We start from the raw sequence: 26,482 nt of genomic DNA on the forward strand, positions 1-26,482 counted from the left end.
CATCAAGTTGATCCCCCTGTGCTATGCAGCAGCTTCCCACTAGCTATCCATTATACATTTGGTAGTGTATATATGTCAATGCTACTGTCTCACTTCGTTCCAGTTTCCCCTTCCCCCCCACCTCTTCCCCTTCCTCAAGTCTGTTCTCTACGTCTGCATCTTTATTCCTGCCCTGCCACTAGGTTCATCAGTAAAAGGTATATATTTTAGGTATAGCACAATCTCTAATTTTAAGTCAACTATTCTTCCTATTCCTCTAATAAAGAAACAGTGACCTATCCCAAGACTAGGTGGAAAGCTGGGTCTTCTGGACTAATCAAGAGACAGTAAGAGATTGTCCCTGGCAATTCTGCTAACATGAGATATTTCACACCACACTTTCTTTTGGGAACTACCCTTAAGATATGACTACAGTGATGGCAGCATATGTTAGTGTAATAGTATGACTTTTCAACTGCATTCTGACTTTATTATTGAATATAAATAAGCAGGAATTGGAAAATGAAAAGTGCTGATACAAATGGTAAACATGCACCGCCAACAAATGAGGCAAAGATAGAAATCTTTAGGCCTCCTGAAGTCAAATGTGAAGAAGAAGAACACATTTATGCAACAAGAATGAAATGCTAGCTTGGGTCCAAAAAGCAAACAATTATTTGGGATTTTATAATCACCTTTGACTTTCTGGAAAAGAGGCTCCCCGGTCACAGGCACAAACCTAAATATGCACACAAAATGATGATACAGACACATTTTCAGAAGGTCATGTTCAAACAGAATACTCTCGTTCTGAACCACCCTGCTGCCTACTGGGCAGAGAGATTAATTCTTGCTTCTCAGCATCCTCAGAATTTTCTTCGTGCCATCAGTATACAACTTAGGGCTCTATCTGTGGGAAACATGATTGCAGCTTAGACTGTAAGCTCCTTGCAGGCAGGTTCTTGGCCTTACTAATCTCTACGTCTGCAGCACCTTAGAGAATGCCTGACTAAAAAGGGTGCTGTGCTAAAGCTGGAGAGTGAATGAATACGTGAATAGCCAGATTTACCTCTCTGAGATTCATTTCCTCTAATGAATTAGGGAAGAAAGAAAGACACAGCCCAATAGCCATCCGGCTGTTGTCTCCAGCACGGAGCTCCACTACGCAAATGGCTCTGGCCTTACCTATCCAGAGAAATACAGCACAGGTGAAAAATCGATGCCGTTGTGAGCAGGACATCTAGAGATGTCCGGACGAGGCAAAACATCTCCCCATAAATCCAGACGTCTTGAACCAGCTCAATGGCACCAAAGGGCATCACCAGCACTGACACCAGCAGATCCGCAAAGGCAAGAGACACAATGAAATAATTGGTTTTTATTTTCCTGTGGGTGAAAAAGTATAAGGGAGGAAGCAGTGGGAAGGATGAAGGAAGGAGGTTAGGGGGAAAGGAGTAGGAGAGAAAAGAGGCGGGAAAGGAAGCAAAGAAAGAAGGAAAGAAGGGAGGGAAGAAAAGGAAAGAAAAGTCAGATGTGCAACATATTCTGTGAGATTCAGTTTCCCCTTCTGTCACATGCGTGGTCCAGTCACTTCAGACTTCTCCAGACCCCTTTGCACCAGAAGCCCTCTCTTGCCCTCCCCTGTGACCACAATGGCCTGACTTGAGCCCCCGATGCACAGAGTCCCTGAGTCTCAAGGGTTTTTACAGGGTGCTCTCTCTCCCCACCGTTGGCCTAGCTACACTCCATCTACCCTTTAGGCCTCGGTTTAGTCATTCTCAGAACACCCTCCCAAGGGGCCCCCTTAAAAAAAAGTGTCAAATTCCACCGTCTTCCACTCTTTGACTACCATGTGCCTCACATTTGCCACACTTGTTAGAATTTAGTTTTTACACTTTCTTGATTAGAGCATGTCTTGCTTAAAGAGGAAGCAGCAGATGAGATAGGACTGCATCTTTTATCCCCCTTTATGGCTTGGTGGCTCTTAATCTAGCCTGCACACTAGAATCACCTAGTAAATTTTTCTAAGTATTGATGCCCAGGTCTCACCCCAGATCAATTAGTCCAGGGACTCTGTGTGATTAACCCACTTACCCACCCCCAAGTTTGCCAGATAAAATATAGGGCGCCCAATTAAATTTGAATTTCAGATAAACAATGAATAATTTTCTAATATATCACAAATATTGCATGGGACATACTCATGCCACATATTAGTAATTTTAAAAGGGTCTTCAAGTGATTCTAAATGCAGCCAAGGATGAAGCAAAAAGAGCAGAAGACCCATGTTTAAATCCTAGATCAACTACTAGTCATCTACCCTTTCTCTGAACCAATTAATAAAGTGGGGAGGTTAGATTAGATGTGCTCTCAGCAATTATATATAGAGTGATCACAACTATTACAGAAAAAACAACATAGGAAACAGAGGAAAAAAGACAGGATAGAAATTCACTTATGTGCTTGTACTACTGGTTATGTTAGAACTATGGGATTATACGTGATTTTTTTCCATGCTCTATTTTCCAAACATCATTCCCATGAATCTTTTTCCCTTCATAACTACAAATTATAATGGAAATTATAAATTCAGACCTCAGTTTTCCAGGGACAGCCCAGAACTCCACCCAGGTTTCCTCATGAGGTTGCCTCACGTGACTCACCTGAGCTGCCTGTCCCTGCACACAGCCACCATCACCAGCAGGTTCCCCAAGACTGCCATCAGGATAACAGCCGACAGAAATGTGAGCAGCACAACTTTCTCCACTGACCCGAAACCCTCCTTGGAACTGGAAGACACACAAACACAAAGAATTGAAGGAAACTCTGAGACACAGGAAAGAAAATTAGTCTTTTCCTCATTCATCTTCAGGAAGGTAACTTCACTATCAAAGCTGCAACACACATATATTGTGCACCTAATATATGCCAATGTCTGCACTTGTCACTTTACATGTTATCCCGGTTAACTCCTACATAATGAGGAGGCTCAGAGAGGTGGATTAACTATCTTGAGATTGCACAGTGATTCTCCATCAGGGAACTTGAGGCTTTCCTTCAGAGCACTGACCTCAGCTTGTGCTCAGAAATGTTTTTTGGTTGATTCTTGTTTGGCACACCTACTCAGCTAGGTTGTAAGCTCCATGGGGCAGGGACACCGTCTGTTTTATCCACTGACAAATTCAATTTCAATGTATCATTCATATTTATCGAATGCAGGAAAGATGACTTTGAATGAGTGAATGACAGTAACTTGAACCACTGTGTGAATACAAGGACCACCCTGTTTTCAGTACCGCATCCCAGCCCACGCAGAAGCTGCTGTGTGCATGTGGGCTGTCCAAGGAGTAGGTCATGGCTGAAGGCTGTTCTTATATGGCTGACCTGGACAAACTGATCCCGTATTCTGCAAAGCCCATTGGAAAGACAGCAGACATCAATAAACTCAGGGACTCCTTTCACTGCCCTGAACTACATTTCTTTTGGTGCCCAATATAACAGTTCAAATTTGTGTTCTTGTAAATTTCAGCAACTGATTTGATTCTATAAACCCTGGTCTCCTACTGTCAACTCAGCATTTTGTCTTACTAACTTGGAAGTGAGTGTCCCCTATCAATAAAAGCATAATGAATGCAGGTTATTCAGAAGCTACAGGAAAAGTTTCATTTTTAATAGAGTAGTAAAATGTTCTTTTTAAATGAAGTTTCAAAGGATCTTAAAACTCTTAGACCCAAACGCACATTTCAATACAGAGAAACTAAGGCCCAGAGAGGGGAACTGAGTTGTCAGAGCACATTAGTGGCTAGTCTGGGAGAAGCTGCTTGTTCTGTAGGCCACCACTAGGAACACAGGTCCCACTGAACCAAGAAAGATCTGTCTTTACTGAGCTCTTCTGACTGAAAACCAAGATGGCTGCTGGTCCCAAATCGCAGCAGCCCATGAAGTCTGGGCTCTGGCTTTGTCCAAAACTTTTTCCATTAGGCCTGGCATGGAAGACAAGGTGACAACTGGAATAAGGAGTCAGAAAGTTCCACTCTGCTCACAAGTGGTTTTATTGCTTCACTTAAGTCCTTATGACTAGGGTTCAGATGAAAAGAAATTTGAGGTACGTCCATCTAAATCACCCTTCCACACCTAAATTCCAACTATCGACAGTACGAAAAATGGACAAGTAAGATTTAACTCAATGAGGAAAAAGAATTCAGTAGCATGTTTTGGCTATCCAAAACTATTTTGATTTTAGGCCATGTTAATTGAGGTAAAGTGTCTAATAAAGGAGGTGATAATGCTCTTTTCCTTGTCCTTCTCAGAGGCTCTGATTCAGAGCCCCTCTGAAACTTGTTCCCCCCTCAAGGTCTCTACACTTGTGCCTTCTTCCTGGAATGCTTCTTCTCAATATTCAGGTCTCAGATTAAAATTAACTCCCATTTAATGTGCCACAGCCAACAAACATTTTTCATTTTCTTTATAACATTTATTGTTATCTGAAATTACTTATGTTATTGTCTGTGCCCTACCCCCACAGACTCACTTTTGGTTATCTTTTTCACCACAATTCCCAGCACCTGGCACGGTGTCTAATCTACAGCATGTGTAGTGTAAAGGTGGATGCAGTACATAGGAAGTGCACAATTACTTGCTGAGTGAAAGACACTGTGTTCATAATGGTGAGGTTTATTCTTCAATGTCTTTGAAGACAGGCTGCAGGTATAGAAAAGCTTTTACCTAGACAAGAGAAGACCCAAGGATGAGACATAAAAGCTATTTTTAACTATCTGAGGACGGTCCTTTGAAATAAGAGTAGATTTATGCATTCATTCATTCATTCCACAATATTTTGTTGTTGTTTATTTTTTTGCTGCGTTTAACATACAACTCTTAACTGTATAAGAGTTACATATTATAAAGAAAACTTCTTAAAGCAAAATATACCCTCTTTGCTAAAACAGCTAATTAACCAAGAGACGATGCTTTAAGTATATAGAATATTCTCTTTAAAACATGCTTTAAAAATTATTTATATGTTTATGATAAATTTTCCTTAGAAAATTTTGTTAAAATAAATAGGAAAAAAATTAAAGGGGTTCTCTGAATGCTTCATTATTAAATAACCCAAAAGGTTTTTTTTTTTGAATTTTATTTTATTTATTTTCTTATACAGCAGGTTCTTACTAGTCATCCATTTTATACACATCAGTGTATACATGTCAATACCAATCTCCCAATTCATCACAGCACCCCCACCACCCCACCACTTCCCCCTTTGGTGTCCATAGGTTTGTTCTCTACATCTGTGTCTCACTTTTTGCCCTGTAAACCAGTTCACCTGTACCATTTTTCTAGGTTCCACATACATGTGTTAATATACGATATTTGTTTTTATCTTTCTGACTTACTTCACTCTGTATGACAGTCTCTAGATCCATCCACATCTCAACAAATGACCCAATTTTGTTCCTTTTTATGGCTGAGTAATATTCCATTGTATATATGTGCCACATCTTCTTTATCGATTTGTCTGTCGATAGGCATTTAGCTTGCTTCCATGACCTGGCTATTGTAAATAGTCCCACAATGAACACTGGGGTGCATGTGTCTTTTTGAATTATGGTTTTCTCTGGTTATATGCCCAGTCGTGGGATTGCTGGGTCATATGGTAATTCTATTTTTAGTTTTTTAAGGACCCTCCATACTGTTCTCCATAGTGGCTGTATCAATTTACATTCCCACCAACAACGCAAGAGGGTTCCCTTTTCTCCACACCCTCTGCAGTATTTATTATTTCTAGATTTCTTGATGATGGCCATTGTGACTGGTGTGAGATGATATCTCATTGTAGTTTTCATTTGCATTTCTCTAATGATTAATGATGTTGAGCATTCTTTCACGTGTTTGTTGGCAATCTGTATATCTTCTTTGGAGAAATGTCTATTTAGGTCTTCTGCCCATTTTTGGATTGGGTTGTTTGTTTTTTCAATATTGAGCTGCATGAGCTGTTTATATATTTTGGAGATTAATCCTTTGTCCGTTGATTTGTTTGTAAATATTTTCTCCCATTCTGAGGGTGTCTTTTCATCTTGTTTATGGTTTCCTTTACTGTGCAAAAGCCTTTAAGTTTCATTGGGTTCCATTTGTTTATTTTTGTTTTCATTTCCATTACTCTAGGAGGTGGATCAAAAAAGATCTTGCTGTGATTTATGTCAAAGAGTGTTCTTCCTATGTTTTCCTCTAAGAGTTTTGTAGTGTCCGGTCTTACAGTTAGGTCTCTAATCCATTTTGAGTTGGTTTTTGTGTATGGTGTTAGGGAGTGTTCTAATTTCATTCTTTTACATGTAGCTGTCCAGTTTTCCCAGCACCACTTATTGAAGAGACTGTCTTTTCTCCATTGTATATCCTTGCCTCCTTTGTCATAGATTAGTTTACCATAGATGCGTGGGTTTATCTCTGGGCTTTCTATCTTGTTCCATTGATCTATGTTTCTGTTTTTGCGCCAGAACCATACTGTCTTGATTACCGTAGCTTTGTACTGTAGTCTGAAGTCATGGAGTCTGACTCCTCCAGCTCCATTTTTTTCCCTCAAGACTGCTTTAGCTATTTAGGATCTTTTGTGTATCCATACACATTTTAAGATTTTTTGTTCTAGTTCCATAAAAAATGCCATTGGTAATTTCATAGGGATTGCACTGAATCTGTAGATTGCTTTGGGTAGTACAGTCATTTTCAGAATATTGATTCTTCCAATCCAAGTACATGATATATCTCTCCATCTGTTGGTATCATCTTTAATTTCTTTCATCAGTGTCTTATAGTTTTCTGCATACAGGTCTTTTGTCTCCCTAGGTAGGTTTATTCCTAGGTATTTTATTCTTTTTGTTGCAGTGGTAAATGGGAGTGTTTCCTTAATTTCTCTTTCAGATTTTTCATCATTAGTGTATAGGAATGCAAGAGGTTTCTGTGCATTAATTTTGTATGCTGCAACTTTACCAAATTCATTGATTAGCTTTAGTAGTTTTCTGGTGGCATCTTTAGGATTCTCTATGTATAGCATCATGTCATCTGCAAACAGTGACAGCTTAACTTCTTCTTTTCCAATTTGGATTCCTTTTATTTCTTTTTCTTCTCTGACTGCCATGGCTAGGACTTCCAAAACTATGCTGAATAATAGCGGTGAGAGTAGACATCCTTGTCTTGCTCCTGATCTTAGAGGAAGTGCTTTCAGTTTTTCACCATTGAGAATGATGTTTACTGTGGGTCTGTCATATATGGCCTTTATTATGTTGAGGTAGGTTCCCTCTATGCCCACTTTCTGGAGAGTTTTTATCATAAATAGGTGTTGAATTTTGTCAAAAGCTTTTTCTGCATCTATTGAGATGATCGAACATATGGTTTTATCCTTCAATTTGTTAATATGTTGTATCACATTGATTGATTTGCATATACTGAAGGATCCTTGCATCCCTGGGATAAATCCCACTTGATCATGTTGTATGGTCCTTTTAATGTGTTGTTGGATTCTGTTTGCTGGTATTTTGTTGAGGAGTTTTGCATCTATATTCACCAGTGATATTGGTCTATAAGTTTTTTTTTTTGTAGTATCTTTTTCTGGTTTTGGTATCAGGGTGATGGTGGCCTCATAGAATGAGTTTGGGAGTGTTCCTTCCTCTGCAACTCTTTGGAAGAGTTTGAGAAGGATGGGTGTTAGCTCTTCTCTAAATGTTTGATAGAATTCATCTGTGAAGCCATCTGGTCCTGGACCTTTGTTTGTTGGAAGATTTTTAATCACCGTTTTAATTCCATTACTTGTGATTTGTCTGTTCATATTTTCTATTTCTTCCTGGTTCAGTCTTGGAAGGTTATACCTTTCTAAGAATTTGTCCATTTCTTCCAGGTTGTCCATTTTATTGGCATAGAGTTGCTTGTAGTGGTCTCTTAGGATGCTTTGTATTTCTGCGGTGTCTGTTGCAACTTCTCCTATTTCATTTCTAATTTTATTGGTTTGAGTCCTCTCCCTCTTTTTCTTTTTCTTGATGAGTCTGGCTAACAGTTTATAAATTTTATTTATCTTCTCAAAGAACCAGCTTTTAATTTTATTATCTTTGCTATTGTTTTCTTTGTTTCTATTTCATTTATTTCTGCTCTGATCTTTATGATTTATTTCCTTCTGTTAACTTTGGGTTTTGTTTGTTTGTTCTTCTTTCTCTAGTTCCTTTAGGTGTAAGGTTAGATAGTTTATTTGAGATTTTTCTTGTTTCTTGAGGTAGGCTTTTAGAACTGCTTTTGCTGCATCCCATAGGTTTTGGATCGTCGTGTTTTCATTGTCATTTGTCTCTAGGTACTTTCTGATTTCCTCTTTGATTTTGTCAGTGATCTCTTGGTTATTTAGCAATGTATTGTTTAGCCTCCATGTGTTTGTGTTTTTTACGGTTTTTTCCCTGTAATTCATTTCTAATATCATAGTGTGTGGTCAGAAAAGATGCTTGATATGTCAATTTTCTTAAACTTACTGAGGCTTGATTTGTGACCCAAGATGTGATCTATCCCGGAGAATGTTCTGTGCGCACTTGAGAAGAAAGTGTAATCTCCTGTTTTTGATCGGAATGTCCTATAAATATCAATTAAATCTATCTGGTCTATTGTGTCATTTAAAGCTTCTGTTTCCTTCTTTATTTTCATTTTTGATGATCTGTCCATTGGTGTAAGTGAGGTGTTAAAGTCCCCCACTATTATTGTGTTACTGTCAATTTCCTCTTTTATAGCTGTTAGCAGTTGCCTTATGTATTGAGGTGATCCTATGTTGAGTGCATATATATTTATAATTGTTATATCTTCTTCTTGGATTGATCCCTTGATCATTATATAGTATCCTTCCTTGTCTCTTGTAACCTTCTTTATTTTAAAGTCTATTTTATCTGATATGAGTATTGCTACTCCAGCTTTCTTTTGATTTCCATTTGCGTGGAATATCTTTTTACACCCCCTCACTTTCAGTCTGTATGTGTCCCTAGGTCTGACGTGGGTCTCTTGTAGACAGCATATATATGGGTCTTGGTTTTGCATCCATTCAGCAAGCCTATGTCCTTTGGTTGGAGCATTTAATCCATTCACGTTTAAGGTAATTATCAATATGTATGTTCCTGTGACCATTTTCTTAATTGTTTTGGGTTTGTTTTTGTAGGTCCTTTTCTTCACTTGTGTTTCCCACTTAGAGAAGTTCCTTTAGCATTTGTTGTAAAGCTGGTTTGTTGGTGCTGAATTCTCTTAGCTTTTGCTTGTTTGTAAAGCTTTTGATTTCTCCATCAAATCTGAATGAGATCCTTGCCAAGTAGAGTAATCTTGGTTGTAGGTTCTTCCCTTCCATCACTTTAAGTATATCATGCCACTCCCTTCTGGCTTGGAGAGTTGCTGCTGAGAAATCAGCTGTTGACCTTATGGGAGTTCCCTTGTGTGTTATTTGTCATTTTTCCCTTGCTGCTTTCAATAATTCTTCTTTGTCTGTAATTTTTGCCAATTTGATTACTATGTGTCTCAGCGTGTTTCTCCTTGGGCTTATCCTGTATGGGACTCTGTGCTTCCTGGACTTGGGTGGCTATTTCCTTTCCCATGTTAGGGAAGTTTTTGACTATAATCTCTTCAAATATTTTCTCAGGTCCTTTCTCTCTCTCTTCTCCTTCTGGGACCCCTATAATGCAAATGTTGGTGCATTTAATGTTGTCCCAGAGGTGTCTTAGGCTGTTTTCATTTCTTTTCATTCTTTTTTCTTTATTCTTTTCCGCAGCAGTGAATTCCACCATTGTGTCTTCCAGGTTACTTATCCGTTCTTCTGCCTCAGTTATTCTGCTATTGATTCTTTCTAGTGTAGCTTTCATTTCAGTTATTGTATTTTTCATCTCTGTTTGTTTGCTCTTTAATTCTTCTAGGTCTTTGTTAAACATTTCCTGCATCTTCTCGATCTTTGCCTCCATTCTTTTTCCAAGGTCCCGGATCATCTTCACTATCATTATTCTGAATCCTTTTTCTGGAAGGTTGCCTATCTCCACTTCATTTAGTTGTTTTTTGGGGGTTTTATCTTGTTCTTTCATCTGGTACATAGCCCTCTGCTTTTTCATCTTGTCTATCTTTCTGTGAAGGTGGTTTTTGTTTCAGACTGCAGGACTGTAGTTCTTCTTGCTTCTGCTGTCTGCCCTCTGGTGGATGTGCACATTCAACAATACTTTCTGAGCACCTATCCTGCATTAAGCATTGTTGTAGTCTTAGGGAAGCAAAAATAAGCAAAACAGATAGCAATAAATAGATAAGCAAGAAAATATGTGAAGTGAGCTAGTAATATGAACTATGGCAAGAAATCAAGGAGAGAAAGGAAGAGAGAACTCTCAGTGGCGGGGTGAAGAAATGGCTATTTTATGGGGGTTGTCAGTGAAGGCTCAGTGATAGGGTTGTCATACTTTATGACCTGAGGTTGTGTGACTACGTAGGACCAGTGAGCAGGCTGTAAACAGTGGTTCTCAACTTTGGCTACATACGGAAATCACCTGAAGAGCCTTAGAAAATCCTGATGTTAGGCCCCCATCCTCAAAGACGCTGATTTAATTAGTCTTGTTTGCAGCCTGAATATTAGAATTTTTAAAAGCTCCCAAGTGATTCTGATGTGCAACCAAGGTTGAGAATCACTGCTAGAGGGAGGCAAGATTTAGTAATGGATGATCCACAATAGCTTTCTGGTATTGTTTTGAGTGCCCTGGCTCAGGAAGTGTTTACAAATACCTAGGTGTCAATTAGATACCACTTCACACCCATTAGGATGGTTATTATAAAAACAAAACACAACTGAAAAATAACAAATGTTGGTGAGAATGTGGAGAAACTAGAACCTTTGTGCATTCCTGGTAGAAATGTAAAATGGTGCAACTGCTGTGGAAACCAGTTTGGTGGTTTCTCAAAAAGCTAAATATAGAATGACCATATGATCCAGCAGTACCAGTCCTAGGTATACACCCCAAAGAATCAAAAGCAGGGACATGAATAGATACATTCACCCCAATGTTCATAGCAGCATTATTCACAATATCCAAAAGGTAGAAACAACTCAAGTGTCCATCAACAGGTGAAAGGACAGAAAGAATGTAGTATATACATACTATGGAATTTTATTCAGTCATAAAAAAAAATGAAGTTCTGATCCATACTACAACATTAATAAACCCTGAAAACATTACACTACGTGAAATAAACCAGACACAAAAAGACAAATATGGTATAATTCCATTTATATGAGATCCCTAGAATAGGCAAATACATAGAGAAGCAAAGTAGTATGAGAGGGGAATGGGGAATTATTTAATGAGTACAGAATTTCTATTTGGGGTGATGAAAAAATTCTGGAAATGGATAATGGTGATGGTTGCACACCATTGTGAATGAACTTATTGTCACTGAATTGTACATGTTAAATGGTTACTTTATGTATTAATGGTAAATTTTATGTTATATATATTTTATCACAATAAAAAAGAAGAATACATGGATGGCCCTGTATCAGGATGCTGTATAGTTTCTTGTACTGGAGGCAGGTGGGACTGGATGATTTTAGGTCCCTTTCTTGTCTATGGACAGTGATCCTAACATATCCTCAGAACATGGATTGTCCATCAACCACACCCTCACCATGAGAACAATCTCCCCTCCACTGCCTTTCCTCTTGTAAGAGAAAAGAACAGATTCAGAGTCTGAGGTGAACACCTCTGGCTCCAGAGAATGTATATTTCAAATTAGGTGGGAATGTCAGGCTCAGAGAACTGCAAGTTCAATGTTATGATTTATTTGTGGCATGCCAATTAGGAGCTAGAAATAGCTGAACTTTAAACTGTGAGTGAAGAGCAAAATGTAACCATAGCATTTTTAATTAGGTGGAACTGTCCATTGAACTAAATGGAAGTCCAGTAATGATAATTAAAATAAATTATGAACCACTTCTACTGACTCTATGTTAGATCCTTGGATTACCTCTGATACCCTCCAAGACTACTGTCAACCACCACCAGACAATTCTTATCTGTCCAAAGAGCTATCCACTCCACTAAATCAGTTCTTTGACAGTTATTCTTATGAGAAATTTTACTTTCTCTTCTTTTTTCCTTTTCCAGTGATCTCTTGATCCATGAATAAAGAAATTCTACAAATTTGCTCTGTTTACCACTTTCTCTGTTCTTAATAAATGAAAACATGACAGTAATTCTGGGTAAATTTTCACATAGGTTAGTATACGTGAAAACACTCTGTAAATGACAAAGTATAGTATAAATAAGTAATCACTGTTATTAATATCAGAAGCCCATTAGGGACAATAGCTAAGGAAGTTTTAGGTTATGCCTTGTTATATCATCCAGAATAACTGGTTTCAAGGTCTCTCTCTCACACACACACACACACACACACACAATAAACTTCGTTAAATAGTCAAGAATACCTTTCTCTCTCTGTTTTTTTTTTTGCACTGGCTTCGTTAACAATAGCTATGTAATTTCAAAAAAGTCACTTCCCTTTTCTGAGCCTCAGTTTTATCCTGGATCAATTGAGGAAGTTAGAATAAATCTCTCATTTATCAGATATGTATTTATTACCAACCATATGCCAAGACCTATGCTAAGTACTGGAATACAACAGTAAAGGTTGACAAGGTCCCTACCTTCATGGAATTCACACCACTGATGGAAACAGACAATAAGCAAGTATACAACTAACAAAGAAATACAATTTGTGATCAGTGTTTCAAAGTTACACTCTTAAACCTTAATGTTTATATGCATCTTTTGGGGATATTATTAAAACGCAGATTCTGATTATTTGGTCTGATGTGGGGTCTGGGGTTCTGCATTCCTCACAAGCCCATACATAGGCTCATGAAGAGCATCAGTGATGCTCTTGCCACTGGTTCGTGAATCACACTTGGGGCAGTAAGACTATCAAGGACATTGGCATGATGGTGATAGAGAACAACTAGGTTAAAGGGAAAACATGCAATCAGAGGACAGTGGATATAGCTCTTCTGATACACATGAAGGATCCATGAGTTAGAGGAACCAGGAGAAGAGCAAGTGCAAAGGCCCTGAGACAGGAAAGACATCTGGTGTGTACTATCAGAGAAGAATGAACACAGAATAAAGAACCTGAAATGAGCTCCAAAAGGTAGTCAGAAGTTGGATCCAGAGGGTTTTGGATGTGCTGGTGAGACGTTCATGTTTTATTAGACAACAAATGAGAAAACAATAAAGTGATTTAAGGAGAAAAGTGACAGTGGGGATGTAAATGTGAGAGAAAGTAAGTAAACTTGTCAGGGGCCCTTGCCAGGGTTCAGGTAAGGGAAGACAATGGCTTGGAATAGGGTGGTGGCTGTGGAGATGGAGAGAAGTGGGTATATTTGAGAAGTAAAGGGATAGGTAAGAACAAAAGATTCCATGAGTGGATAGAAAGAAGCAGAAATGAAAATTATAATTCTGATTTGCTCATCTGAGTAAACGATGGTACAATTTAATTAGATGGGAAAACATGTTAAGTGTGAGATATGTATAAAACATTCAGGTGTAGATGTCAAGTAGGCAAATGGATACTCACGTTGGAGCTCAGAAAGGATGATGGGGCCAGAGATACACACTGGGATTTCCAGCATTTTAATGGAATTTAGAGCCTTGGGGAAGGATGCAATCACTCAAGAAGAGGGCCAGAGTCTTGATGAACTCTGATACTGAGATATGCAGTAGAGAAGGAGGAACCAGCCGAGGAAACTGAGAAAGAAAGCAGAGGAGACATCACTGGGGTGCCTGAGGAGCACCAGGTGAGTGTGTTGCTGTGGAAGCCAAGTGCAAAGAAAGTGTCAAGTGAGAAAAAAATGTGTTTCTTGATAGTTCCCTGGGAATACCACAGGGCCACTTCTGGGAACGAAGCGAAGCAAGGAGGCAGCATAACTACAGTAGTTCTTCCTTTTCTTTTTATGTATTGAGCTTTGCAATAAAATTATGTTTGACAACAGAGCTCCATCACTGGACCAATGATCTCTGCAGAATGTTTCTCCTCTGCCACCGTTGTGTCAACCACACAGGAAACGCTCTTCTTGAAAATACACACAGTACATCCGTTAAGGATTCCAAGCAGTTCAAAATACTCCCTATCTGAGGGCTTTCATCACCCATCCTGCCCACCACTGCACAATCCTTTATGAAATAATTGCATTTAAATTACAGCAAACAGTGTTCATTTTCTTACCAATCAACAGTCAGCACAAAGAATGCAAAAACACTCTGAATTAAATGAGAGTCTGACTAAAACTGGATGTTTTCTTCTCAGTGTGAATTTTATTAACCTTAAGTGTAAGGTCCCTGGTGTTTTCTATAGCAATAAAAGACTGGGTGTTGAACAAGAGGGCCTTAACTTTTCACTCAGCTTGACTAAACTTTAGATAGACTTCTTCCTGACTCTAGGCTCTGGCTTCCCTTTTCTTAGAGCGTTATACTTCAGAAAACTTGTAATTGTAAATTCTTTCTCTGGCCCTTTGGGATGTAAATCTTTTTTTTTTTTTTTTTTTGCGGTACGCGGGCCTCTCACTGTTGTGGCCTCTCCCGTTGCGGAGCACAGGCTCCGGACGCGCAGGCTTAGCGGCCGTGGCTCACGGGCCCAGCCGCTCCGCGGCATGTGGGATCTTCCCGGACCGGGGCACGAACCCATGTCCCCTGCATCGGCAGGCGGACTCTCAACCACTGCGCCACTAGGGAAGCCCTGGGATGTAAATCTTTTTAAAAGCCTCTTGCCAGTTTTCCAAGCTAGGATGTCTTCTTCTGCAAGGGTCTGGTAACCATCCCTTTGAAATGTAATCATCAAGGAAGAGAAAGCCCCCATCTCCAGTCTCTATAAAAGGGTAGAAGCCTATCTTCCTACCTTCTGTGGGCACATTGCTCCAAGTTGTAAAACTACCTCCTCTTTCCTTTGGGAAAGGTCAATTAGCAAACACAGATGGCTTAGGGTCCCTGCCCCCCACTCCATTTCTGAAAGCCTCTCCTGACTGTCATTTCAGTGAAACTGAGCTCAGATTATATTCTGGGCTCTCTCTCTATTGCAATAGCTTTGAAAGAAGTCATCCTTACCTGTTAACTTTGTCCAGTGCAATTTTTGCTTTGACAGAATATGTTGTTTTTTTACCACTAATTATGTCATGCATGCATTGTCTTCATTACCTCTATTACTCCCCATGAACAAAATCCATGACAGTTGGAATACACGTAGGAAAGTTAAATTCGGATAATATTTGGATTGGCACTATTTCTTATATAAATTAATGTTCAAAATGCCTTGTTAATCAAAACAGAAATAGTAGGGTCCATGAGTATGTTAACTGTTTTTCCCTATAACCAAAAAACTTGATAAATAATGTAACTGTAACCTTTTTAAAGCATACATCATTCCTTTATATATGTGCCCTTTCTTTCTAGGTTTCTTGAGAGACTGACATACAAACAATAGCCAGACCCTATAAATAACAATAAAACGCTGACAATCTCTGTGGCAACCAGCCCAGGAAGGTCAGGACTTGTTCAATGACTGCTAGCTTCCTTATTTTTCTCCTCCTGCCTGCTTCCAGCTCAAGACTAACCACAGAAAGCCAAATATGCTCCCCAAAGCAACTACATTAGATGTCCCACTTCTTGTTTGTGCACCTCCTGCTTTCCTAGGTCAACAACCTCTGGTTAGAGCACAGCTGAAGCCCTGTTTTTTTCACTATAATCTTTTCTACTCCGCCTCCTGACTTTGAGTCTTTGCTAAATGCAAGTGATGATGGCTGACTTGCTATAGCAAGCTCTGGATAAATAGCCTCTGTTCTGATTCGTGTGATCTTTGTTTCCACATTCCAGATATGCTCTAGATGTACACTTACCTGGAATCCTATATTTTCAAATTAGGTAGAAGTCTTTTCTGAGGGAGAAAGAATTTCTTATTATTTGGCTTATGTTACGTTGGGTTTTTAATAACTTTTCAGGTGGCCCAGTTAACTTTTTTTTTTTAACAGTATGCTTCTCTTCTTAAAAATGCTTTTTTTAAAAAAACAGAAGGACTAAATTAAATAATTCATATAAAACATTTTCATAATAAGAGCTTCAAAGCAGTGGTGTTCCAGAATCACAAGGGAGCACCAAAATTACCTGGAAAGCTTGATTAAAACACAGAGCACTGGGCCCGCCAACAGTTTCTGATTCAGTACATCTAGAGTGAGTCCCCAAATCTGCATTTCTAACAAGTTTCTAGGTGACGCTGATGCAGCTGGTCTGGGACTACAATTTTGAAGACCAGTTGACCTACAGCATTTTGAAAGATGCCCTTTACCCTAACCCTCATTTCTCCATTGCAAATTACTTTCTTTGCTTCTAGGTTTAAAACTTCCTCCTTGGAAGTGGGGAGACTGTGATATTGATTAAGCTCCTACTATATGGCACATATATATGGAACCTTTAAAAAAAAAATGGTTCTGAAGAACCTAGGGGCAGGAAAGGAATAAAGACACAGACGTAGAGAATGGACTTGAGGACACGAGGAGGGGGAAGGGTAAGCTGGGACGAAGTGAGAGAGTAGCATTGACATATATACACTATCAAATGTAAAACAGATAGCTGTGAGAAGCAGCTGCATCACACAGGGAGATCAGCTTGGTGCTTTGTGAACACCTAGAGGGGTGGGAAGGAGACGTAAGAGGGAGGGGATATGGGGATATATGTGTACGTATAGCTGACTCACTTTGTTATACAGCAGAAACTAACACAACATTGTAAAGCAATTATACTCCGATAAAGATGTTAAAACAAACAAAAACAAAAACAAAACAAAAAATCAAACAAACAAAAATGACTGCTGGAGCATTCCCACCTGGCAAATCTAAGAACTGTATTGTATTACAGTTCATAAATGCATGTCCAGACTATGCTTATGACAAATGTAAAAAGAATCTTAAAAACATTCATGCTCCAATAATTCCACTTCTAAGAATTTATCCTAAAGAAATAAATTATTAGAGCTGCTCTTAAAGATTTATATATATATATATATATATATATATATTATAACTCACAACCATATTGCTTCTAATTAGGAAAACTGGAGATAACCTAATTGTCTAAATTTGGGTATCAACAATTTCATATTTATTTAATATTTACACAGCCACTGAAATCCAGGTTTGAAAAGAATATTTAACAACAGGGGAAAGTTCTCATAAGTATTGCTCAGTGCTAAAAGCAGGTATGAAACAGTAAATCACAAGTTCAACTTTTTATAAAAATGTGTATTTACATAAAGGTCCAGGAAAATAACTGTTGAGAGATTGACTTGTGACCGTTTTATTAAAACCACACAAAAAAAAGACTAGGAGGAATGAATGGTTATCTTTCTTCTCTCTTGTAAGAAGATAACTAAAATTTGTGTTTTGAGTTATCAGCAACATTGGTTATGGGTTTTTCAAGTTGCAGAGCTGAAGGCAGCAGTTTCTGGCACCAGAGCATAGTCACCTGACCTAAAGGCAGAAGTAGCTAACTAAGGAGGGAGGGAGATCTGTAGAGCTATAACAAGGAGAAAGCAGGGGTTTGCAGATTCCAAGAACAGCAAAAGGGAACACCACACTCCCTCTCGGCACCCATAGAGACCAACCGCTATAATCAAAGGCCCCAGTGTCAAGCTTGATATAGAAGCAGCAAAACCTCCTTTCTTCCTTGGACCAGGTAAAAGTGGACAACTAGCCTGGTGTGGTAATCAGAGTGGACTAAAAAAAAAAAGGTCCAGCTTGTCCCGGAAACTGGAAGAAGTCCACAAAATGTCTGAGATTAAATTTCCCCTTGAAACCCATTTGAAGGTTCATTAAAAAGTTTACTAATTTAGAGATTAAAAGAAATCTGGCATTTCTTACATCTGAATTTTGTAAAATTCCTTCCAGTGCTTTATTTTTCATGGCATTTATCTAGCATATGTTTCTTTGCTTTTTAGTGTCTACTGAATGCATCTCCCAACCCCTTCACCCCTACTCTCCAATAGACTGTTAGCATCATGAAAGCAGAGCCTTTGTTTTCTTGGCACATAGTAGGTACTCAACAAATATTTGTTTAAATTAAGGAATAAATGATGCCATTAGATTATCCTGGAAATTATGGTTATATCACCTGCTACAATAATGCTTTAGTACACTCAGGCTGCCATAACAAAATACTACAGGCTGGGTGACTTAAACAACAAAAATTTATTCTCTCATAGTTCTGGAGGCTGGAAAGTGCAAGATCCAGATGCTGGCAGATCAGTTCCTGGTGAAAGCTCTCCTACTAACTTGCAAAAGGCTGCCTTCTCTCTGTGTCTTTACACAGTGGAGGGAGAGCAAGCGCTCTGGTATCTCTTCTTATAAGGGCACTAATCCCACCATGAGGGCCTCTTCTAAATCCAATTATCATTAGTTCCCAAAGGTCTCATCTCCAAATGCCACTACACTGGGGGTTAGGGCTTCAACATATGAGTGGGAGGGAGGCACAATTCATCTATAACAAATAACATGTCGTTATTTATTTTGACCAAAGTACTGCTTTCAGGTACTTTAGTCATCTACTTTACAAATCGAACATGCTATCTTTTCCACAAGACTTTACATATTTTATATCCAAATAAAATTATATTTGAAGGAAAATTAAAACAGGGAGAGAAAGAGAGCTATGTCTGCATCTATGCATATATATATATAATTAAATTCAGAGGTTATGGCCATTAGAATGTACAACCAATTGTTAATCATAAGTGTTTTGGGCAGAGGACTAGAAGGTAATGGGAAACTTTTTCATTCAGGGTATTATCGGAATTTGAAATGACAAGAATAGATTTATTTATTACTTATTCAGCTGAAGAATACAGAAGTACTACTCCCTCTGCTGTGAATCTCATCTTCCCTTGCACTTCTCAACCACACCCCTTCTCACTTCACACTAGAAGGTTAACATATTGTTCTTGCCAAATAAGTCATACATGAGAGCATTAATTTCTCTAAGCAGTTGGGTGTGAGCTCTGCTGTGATTAGAAAACAAACTCACTGACCCAACTAGGCTTGACCCAGGAATGTCAGCTTAGCTATAGGCATATGTTTGCTCATTTTTTCATTCAACCATCCCTTTGTCTACTCAGTCATCTGTGTATGCACTCAATGGAATATGTGAGGGGCTAAGTATTTCAGTCACTGAGAAGAGACAGCAGGCATGGTTCCTTCCCTCAGTAAGCTCAAAGGCTACCAGAGCAGACAGACATGAATCCAACTATACATATACGTAAAATTACCCCTGCTGTGGAGGCTATGAGAAGAGGTATACGTGGTGGTGCTAACCCTGTTCTGAGATCAGCAAACACTCTTCTGAGGGTGTGATCATTGAGCTGCAATTTCAAGGAAGCGCAAGAGTTGACTGAAAAAAAGTATGAAATGTCAGGGGCCAGGGCTGAAAGTGCAGTGGTGAAAATGATGTGATTTATTCCAGCAGCTGAAAGAAGACCAACATAACTGTAGTGCTGGGAGCCAGGAGAGCCACCAGCACTTGGGGCCAACAAGGGTCAGATCAGGAGGGGACCACAGGCTGCGCTAAATATTTAGGTCTTCATTATGAGTTCAGTGGGGAGTCACAAATTGTTTAAAGAAGGTTGGCATTAAGGATGACATGATCAGATTTACATTTTGACATGTCTGGAGTGTAGAGGGACAACTGTGAGTTATATTTGGATGGACTTTGGCCTTAGAAATTTTAAAACCTTTTAATTATATGTACTCCAGTCAACATACCTAGAACATGATTCTCAGTAGAAGTGGTAACACCCCCAGAGGTTCTCTGAGATACTTGTGGGGCCGTGGGTTGTGGTTATGATTGGGGAACACTATAGGCATTTAGTGAGAGGACAGGTGACATTACAATATGAAGGACAATCTCTCATTTAAAAAATCACATCCCACATTCTCCATGATTTTAGAATGTCCTATCAGCCATCTGTATAAGTGAAAAATTTGTTTATAGTTACCCAATTTAGCACTTAACTCCTTTTACATATAAACACAAATAATTTTTTGCATGGTAATTTATATACACTAAATGAAGGGGAATTACACTTTCATTTTGTTCAGAACAAATGTCACCAACAGTGATGCCACTCGTGGTACTCGTGGTATTAGAGTTGACAACCCAACACACCTGTGCTGGACTTCATTAGTAGTTGTTGCATTCACAGTGATTTAATGTACAAGCCACACATATCTGACTACTTTATTATGTTTCCTACTGTAGACAAGTCTGAGCATTTATAATGAAACAAATACTATATTATAAATAACTTTTGCTTTATTGCTATTTTGTATTGCAGTTAAGGAAGTATGTGCATAATTTAATTGTGAATAGACAGGTTATATTACTCATGGATCTCATTTCAGTATAGTCAAGGGGTATTACAAAATATTTGTTTAAAAAAGGGCAGAGTAGTGCCTGACCTGATATGGTCAAGAATCACTGGTCTAGCAAAGTGTAATGACTTTCAAGAGCTTGGCTGTTTTGTTCTCTTGAACTTCAGGTGTCTTGTCTAAATGAAAGCACTGAAGTATTCCTGATTTATCAATCCTGGAAATATGCAGTTAAAGAAGATCAGTGAATGTCAAAGGTTGGAAATAAAAGAGCAGGGGCAGAGGCAGCATACCACTTGTCTATCAAGAAAATTAGAAAGTTCTAGCTTCAAGCTTTTCTCATTCATAGTCCTGAAGGATTTTTAACAGCTGTAATACACATCTTCTGTAAAAAGCTGTATTTCATTATCATACAAATATCTAATTTGACAATATTTGCAAATCAAGTTTGTGGAATTCTGGTGTGTGTGTGTGTGTGTTATTCATTCTCAATAATTTATGGGGTAGAAACGCTTCCATGCTAGAAACTTCTTAGATAGAAAAATTAATTTTTTGGTTAGCTTGAAAATAAATGCTAGGCTGTAATATGTAATGTAACATAATGTAATGTAATATAATTAGGATATTCCCTTATGGTTGACTGTGGCAGCTTTCCAATCCTTCAGGCCTCTTTGGCCTCTCTGCTTTAATAATAATGGGGTAAAGAATAGTTATTATCATTACCTGAGTGCCACCACGTGCCAGCAAGAATGCTCTTTTTCATGCATTAACTCATTCTATTGTCACAACAAGTCTACAGAGATGGGTATTACTACTCTATCCAATTTTCAGATGAAGAAGCTGAAGCTCAAAGATTTGAATTGATGTGCCCGAAGTCATACAACCAGTAAACAGTAAATTCAAGATTTGAATGTAGATCTCCCTAACTCCAGAACCTATGATGTACTAAGATAAATGTTCCAATATGTTAGAGAAAATTTCATAATCAGTGGCAAAATTTATGAAGATAATCTAAAAGTTAAAATACATAGTCTGGAATACAGATGAATATAAATGCTACCTCTTAAATAATGTTTTGGAAACTCCTTTGAGAACTACAAGTTTCTAAACCTGTTCTTCAGTAAGCTGTGTTCCATACTTCCTCAGTTACTCACTCCAATGTTCAAACCTTGAACCTGTCATTACCAATAGCTGTAACTCCCAACAATCTCAATTTCAAATATCTCACTCTCCAACCATCATTTCCTATCTTTAGAACTCATTCCTTCAGCAGTCTGACTCTAGCAATTCTTTCAGTCTTTCAGGATAGTCAATCCACTGATCCTAACACTTTTTCACTAGCCCTCACCCTTCTTACCTTAGAACATGACACACCCCAGGCAGGTTATGGGATCTTAAAGATATGCATGCTAAAGTTGCTAGAAGTCTAAGGCTACCCTGAGAACTGTCCTGGATAATAATTATTCATAGATACAAAAATATCTAGACAAAGTTTACCAGAATTTTAAAAAGCCCTTCGAATTATTCCCAGCATTACAAGCAGAGCAGCTGAGGAAATGGGGATTTCAGCCTAAGGACCAAAAGACTCAAAGGTGCTGGGGTACCTAACTCTAGTCTCTGAAATATTGTCAAGTAGCTCTAAAAAGTGTGACTGGGACCAGTGAGGGAAAACACTGGACGGTAGAATTCAACTCATCCAAAGACAAAATGACAAATTCTTTTTTTTCTCATATTACAAGTTTAATCCACTTGTATAGCTGAAATGCTATATTGAGAAGGTTACTGAGAATGGGCCTTCAATCATCACTGTGTCAGTCTGAATGGGCTAGATTTTTCTCTGGTTACAAGCAACCCTCAATCTTCAGTACTTTCAAAGAACAAAGGTTTATTTTTCACTCAACGTATGTGTCCATGGTGGGTGGTCAAGGAGCCTCTGCTCATCACGTTCACTCAGGGACCCAGACTGATGGAGTAGCCACCATCTTAAATGCTGCCAGTTGCCATTCTAGAGGGAAAGAGAACTCAGGCAGTGGGTGGGTGCGTGTGTGTATCACAAACTGGTAATGAAATGCTCCTGCCTGCAAGTGGTTCGTGTCATTTCCACTCAACAACTGGACAGAACTAGACACATGGCCCCATACAGCCATAAGGAAGGTAGGATATTCAAACCTACAATGTGCCCAGAAGGAGAGAACAGTGAGTAGCATAATGCACAGTGAGCAGTGGTGTACCTCACGGGTCCAGATAAGACATTCTGGCATTTCAGTCTGGTACTTTTCATTCCTACCCTAATCACCAGAGCTGCCCTACAAAGCTTTCCAATGCAGTGAGCTCCCCAACATCAGACGGGCGCGAGAAAAGGTTAGAGGACAGTAAGTCAAAAAACACCATAATGTCTATCCTCTATCTGATAGACTAACGGAACAATAAGGAAGCCCATAGTTCTAAGTTTCTACATGAGTCCTTTATCACAATGATATAAAAAGAATTAGGCATTGTAGAACCTTGTACTAAATGCAGCCAGATCTTTAGAGAGAAATAACTAGTTCTCAAACCAACTAAATGGCCAAGCACTGGAGTGAATCTTACTCAACTAAAGCAGACGAAAACATGGGCTGACCATCATCATTCCATCGTTGCTTCTCTTCTCCACAAGAGTCAATCACATTACCTCTCTCCCCAAGGAGAGATAATGATCTGAAAAATCAAACAGAAAGCAAGGCAAAAGATTTCCACTGGGAGAAACCCCTATAGCAAGCTTTTTAGTGCTATCAGGATTCTTTATAAAAACCAGAACCTGACTAGCAGTCTATTCAGCAACAGATAGGACAGCAAATGGTTAGGTGAGGAAATGATCTGTTGTTCACCCAAGCCCATTAGCAGCCAGTCAGACTAAGCAACAATGGATAAAACACGTGAGAAATTGTGTTAAAGCCTGTCTCATTCACACACACACAATAGATTTTTAAAATTAACATCTGAATTCAGCCTTCAGTTAGCAAAAGCTTTCCTTGTTATTCTTATTTAATGTACATTTTTCAGAGCAGTTAGGATTGTTATTATAATTGATACTTTTGGACAAGGAAACTCAGGTTCAAAAAGATTAATTTCATTCACTCACTCTTAACTAAATACTGTTAAGTCTATATATGTGGTGTGCAGGAAAGCCCTTGAACGGGTGTATGCCAAAAATGGACTTGCTAACCTGTCAAAGCTGACATAGCAGAGAAAGGGCCACCTCATCAGCCCCCAACGCCTCCCCATTGCCAGAGTCAGTGATGGAAGGTTGGGCTTGAGGGACCATGAGTCCTATAACATAGGGCAGTTCTTACGTTCTCAGGTAAATTATTTATCTTTGATATTCTGCATTAAGTCAAATTTTTACCCACCATGGAATTCATTTTACTTTTCATAAATCGCCAAGTGACATAAAATAATTTTCTCTGGTTTATGCTGTTAAAATGTCCTCAGAGTGGAGCTGATTACTATATCCCAAGAGGAAGCCAGCATTACAGGATAACTAATGACTAGGTCCGCATGAGAGTTAACGACCAAGCACCCTGAAAATGAGCCAAAACATCTGTAGATAAAAGGGCTGACTGGCTGATGGTCCAGTCAAGAGAAGAGCTTCTGAGTGCATCTCCTCTCTGTCTACCTATTTCTACCTGTCTCTTCTCACCAGCTTGGAGTCACTACAGGCTCCTCTCAACCTCCAGTTCTGGGGCTACTATAGCCTTTAATAAAAGGAGAGGCAAGCAGCCCTCGTCAATTACCTAGAGGTCTACACCTCAACTCAGCCTGCCTGGGGCTCCAGTTTGGCCCTAACCAAACACCAAAGCCACACTCTAGTTTAGCAACAGGATTCCTTTCTTTCCTATGCCTTATGCCTGATTTCCTCCTTCTTTCTCTCTTTCCCTTTCTCTCTTTTTCTCTATCTCTCTGCCTCTCTCTCTCCTCCCCCTTCCCTTTCTTTGTAATTACATGGGTAAAACATGAACACATTCTTCAGTTAACAAAATTGGATTAGTAATCATTAATATCTGACATGGCCATGTGTTGACAGAGATCTGGAACAATGGAGCTTCTTATGAACTGCTGGTAGGAGTACAACCACACTGGAGAGGATTGTGGCACTGCCTAGTAACGTTGAGATGTATATACCCTAAAAACCACTCTTAGGCATAGAACCTACAGAAATGCACACATATACCCAAAGTGACATGATAATTTATGAAATAATTTTCTGTAACTGCAAAACACTGGGAATTACCTAAATGCTCATCAACAAGAGAACCAAAAAATAAATTATGGCCTACTACCCAGGAGTGAAAAAAATTAAACTAGATAAACATCAATATCAACACTTTTTTTTTTTTTTTTTTTTTTTTGCAGTACGCGGGCCTCTCACCGCTGCGGCCTCTCCCGGCCTCTTCCGTTGCAGAGTACAGGCTCCGTCCGGATGTGCAGGCTCAGCAGCCATGGCTCACGGGCCCAGCCGCTCCGCGGCATGTGGGATCCTCCCAGACTGGGGCACGAACCCGTGTCCCCTGCATCGACAGGCAGACCCTCAACCACTGCACCACCAGGGAAGCCCCAATATCAATACATTTTGCACATACAATGCTGAGTTTAAAAAAGTAAGCTGTAGAATAATACTTACAGTATATTATTTATGTAAAGTTAAAAACATGAAACATGAATATTTTATTAACCTATTAATATATTTTTTGGAATACATGCTTACATACTAAAAAATATAAAGAAATGCAACAGAACAATAGACTCTAAATTCTCGGGGGCAATCGCCTCTGTTGAGGGAAGCAAGGAGATGCAAACATGAGGGACTCAACTGTATTTGTCATGCCTTATTTCCTATCCTGGATAACAGTATGTGGGAATTTTTTCCATTATACTATGTGCCATTTTGTTAGTTTGACCTACATCATAATAAATTGTAAATACTCTAGAGAAAAAGTTCAAACATTTCAAATAACCTTAAACCTCACTTTGACTAGTACCCAAAGCCTCATTCTAGGCACACTCCAGGGATATCTACTGATATTAATTATTAGTTCTTTTCTTTTTTCTTCCTTTTTATGATTCAGTTTATACTGGCTTGAGCAGCTTCTTTTTTTTTCTTATTTTTTAAACATCTTTATTGGAGTATAATTGCTTTACAATGGCGTGTTAGTTTCTGCTTTATATATTAGTTCTTTTCTACTCAATATATATAGCATTGTTTGAACATGTGTGTCTTTCCTTTTTATGTAAGTGATAATGTAACATGTATACTTTCATTTAACATTATCTCTTGATCATATAAATATACTTTCCTCACTAACAAAAATACGTTTTCCTAGAACTTTAGCTTTTTTCCCCAGGGAGATGGGTACAGCAACTAAGAAAATAGCCTTTGGAGACATGCCTGAGTTCTGCTTAATGCTTAATATTTACCTAGGGCAAGTTATTCAGGTTTTCTGTGTTTTAGGCTTCTCATCTTTAAAACAGAGATAATCACAAGTACCAACCACACAGGACTGCTTAAGGATTAGATGAGGAAATTCAGGTAAAGCATTTAGAGAAATGTCTGGCACACAGGGAGTCCTTGACAAATACTATTATTATTATTATTATTATTATTATTATTATTATTATTTATAGCTACTGTCTATGCCTTATGGCGAAGGGTTCTTATGATGGCATCCTTACCCCAAGCCCAATTCATGGTCACTCCACAGGAGAATTATGATGTTCCTTTGCCCACCTCTGTTACTTGTGTGAGCCTTTGGAAATCAGCTGCACTTCAAAACACTGTAGAACCCATGGCAATGTCCAGTCTTTAGGTTCCTGCACACCAAGTTCTATTTGTCCAAATTCCAGGCATTCTTTTTTTACAGGAGAATTTCTTCAGCTCACTCATAGCTGTCAGATCCTGTCAGGCTAATTTGGCAACTAGATAACTACACTTAAGTATTTATACATCACCATTCTTTCTTTAAACTAGGGCTGGTGGCATGGCCAACCATCCTTTTTCACATTCATTTTAATAATATTTTAGTTTGAGTTATG

The 26,482-nt window shown here is 38.8% G+C and overlaps 1 protein-coding gene across 1 annotated transcript in view; it reads right to left on the bottom strand.

Annotated features, from left to right (window-relative positions):
- Positions 1–26,482, bottom strand: part of HTR4 (5-hydroxytryptamine receptor 4) — a 157,606-nt gene that overhangs the window by 76,444 nt on the left and 54,680 nt on the right. The window contains exons 2-3 of the mRNA XM_067730124.1: positions 2,643–2,768; positions 1,165–1,365 (exon numbers count right to left, since the gene is read on the bottom strand). Coding sequence (XP_067586225.1) covers positions 1,165–1,365; positions 2,643–2,768 — 327 coding nt within the window. The remainder of the gene's footprint in view (positions 1–1,164; positions 1,366–2,642; positions 2,769–26,482) is intronic.

Source organism: Pseudorca crassidens, chromosome 3, assembly GCF_039906515.1.
Source record: "Pseudorca crassidens isolate mPseCra1 chromosome 3, mPseCra1.hap1, whole genome shotgun sequence".
Classification (NCBI taxonomy): Eukaryota; Metazoa; Chordata; class Mammalia; order Artiodactyla; family Delphinidae; genus Pseudorca; species Pseudorca crassidens.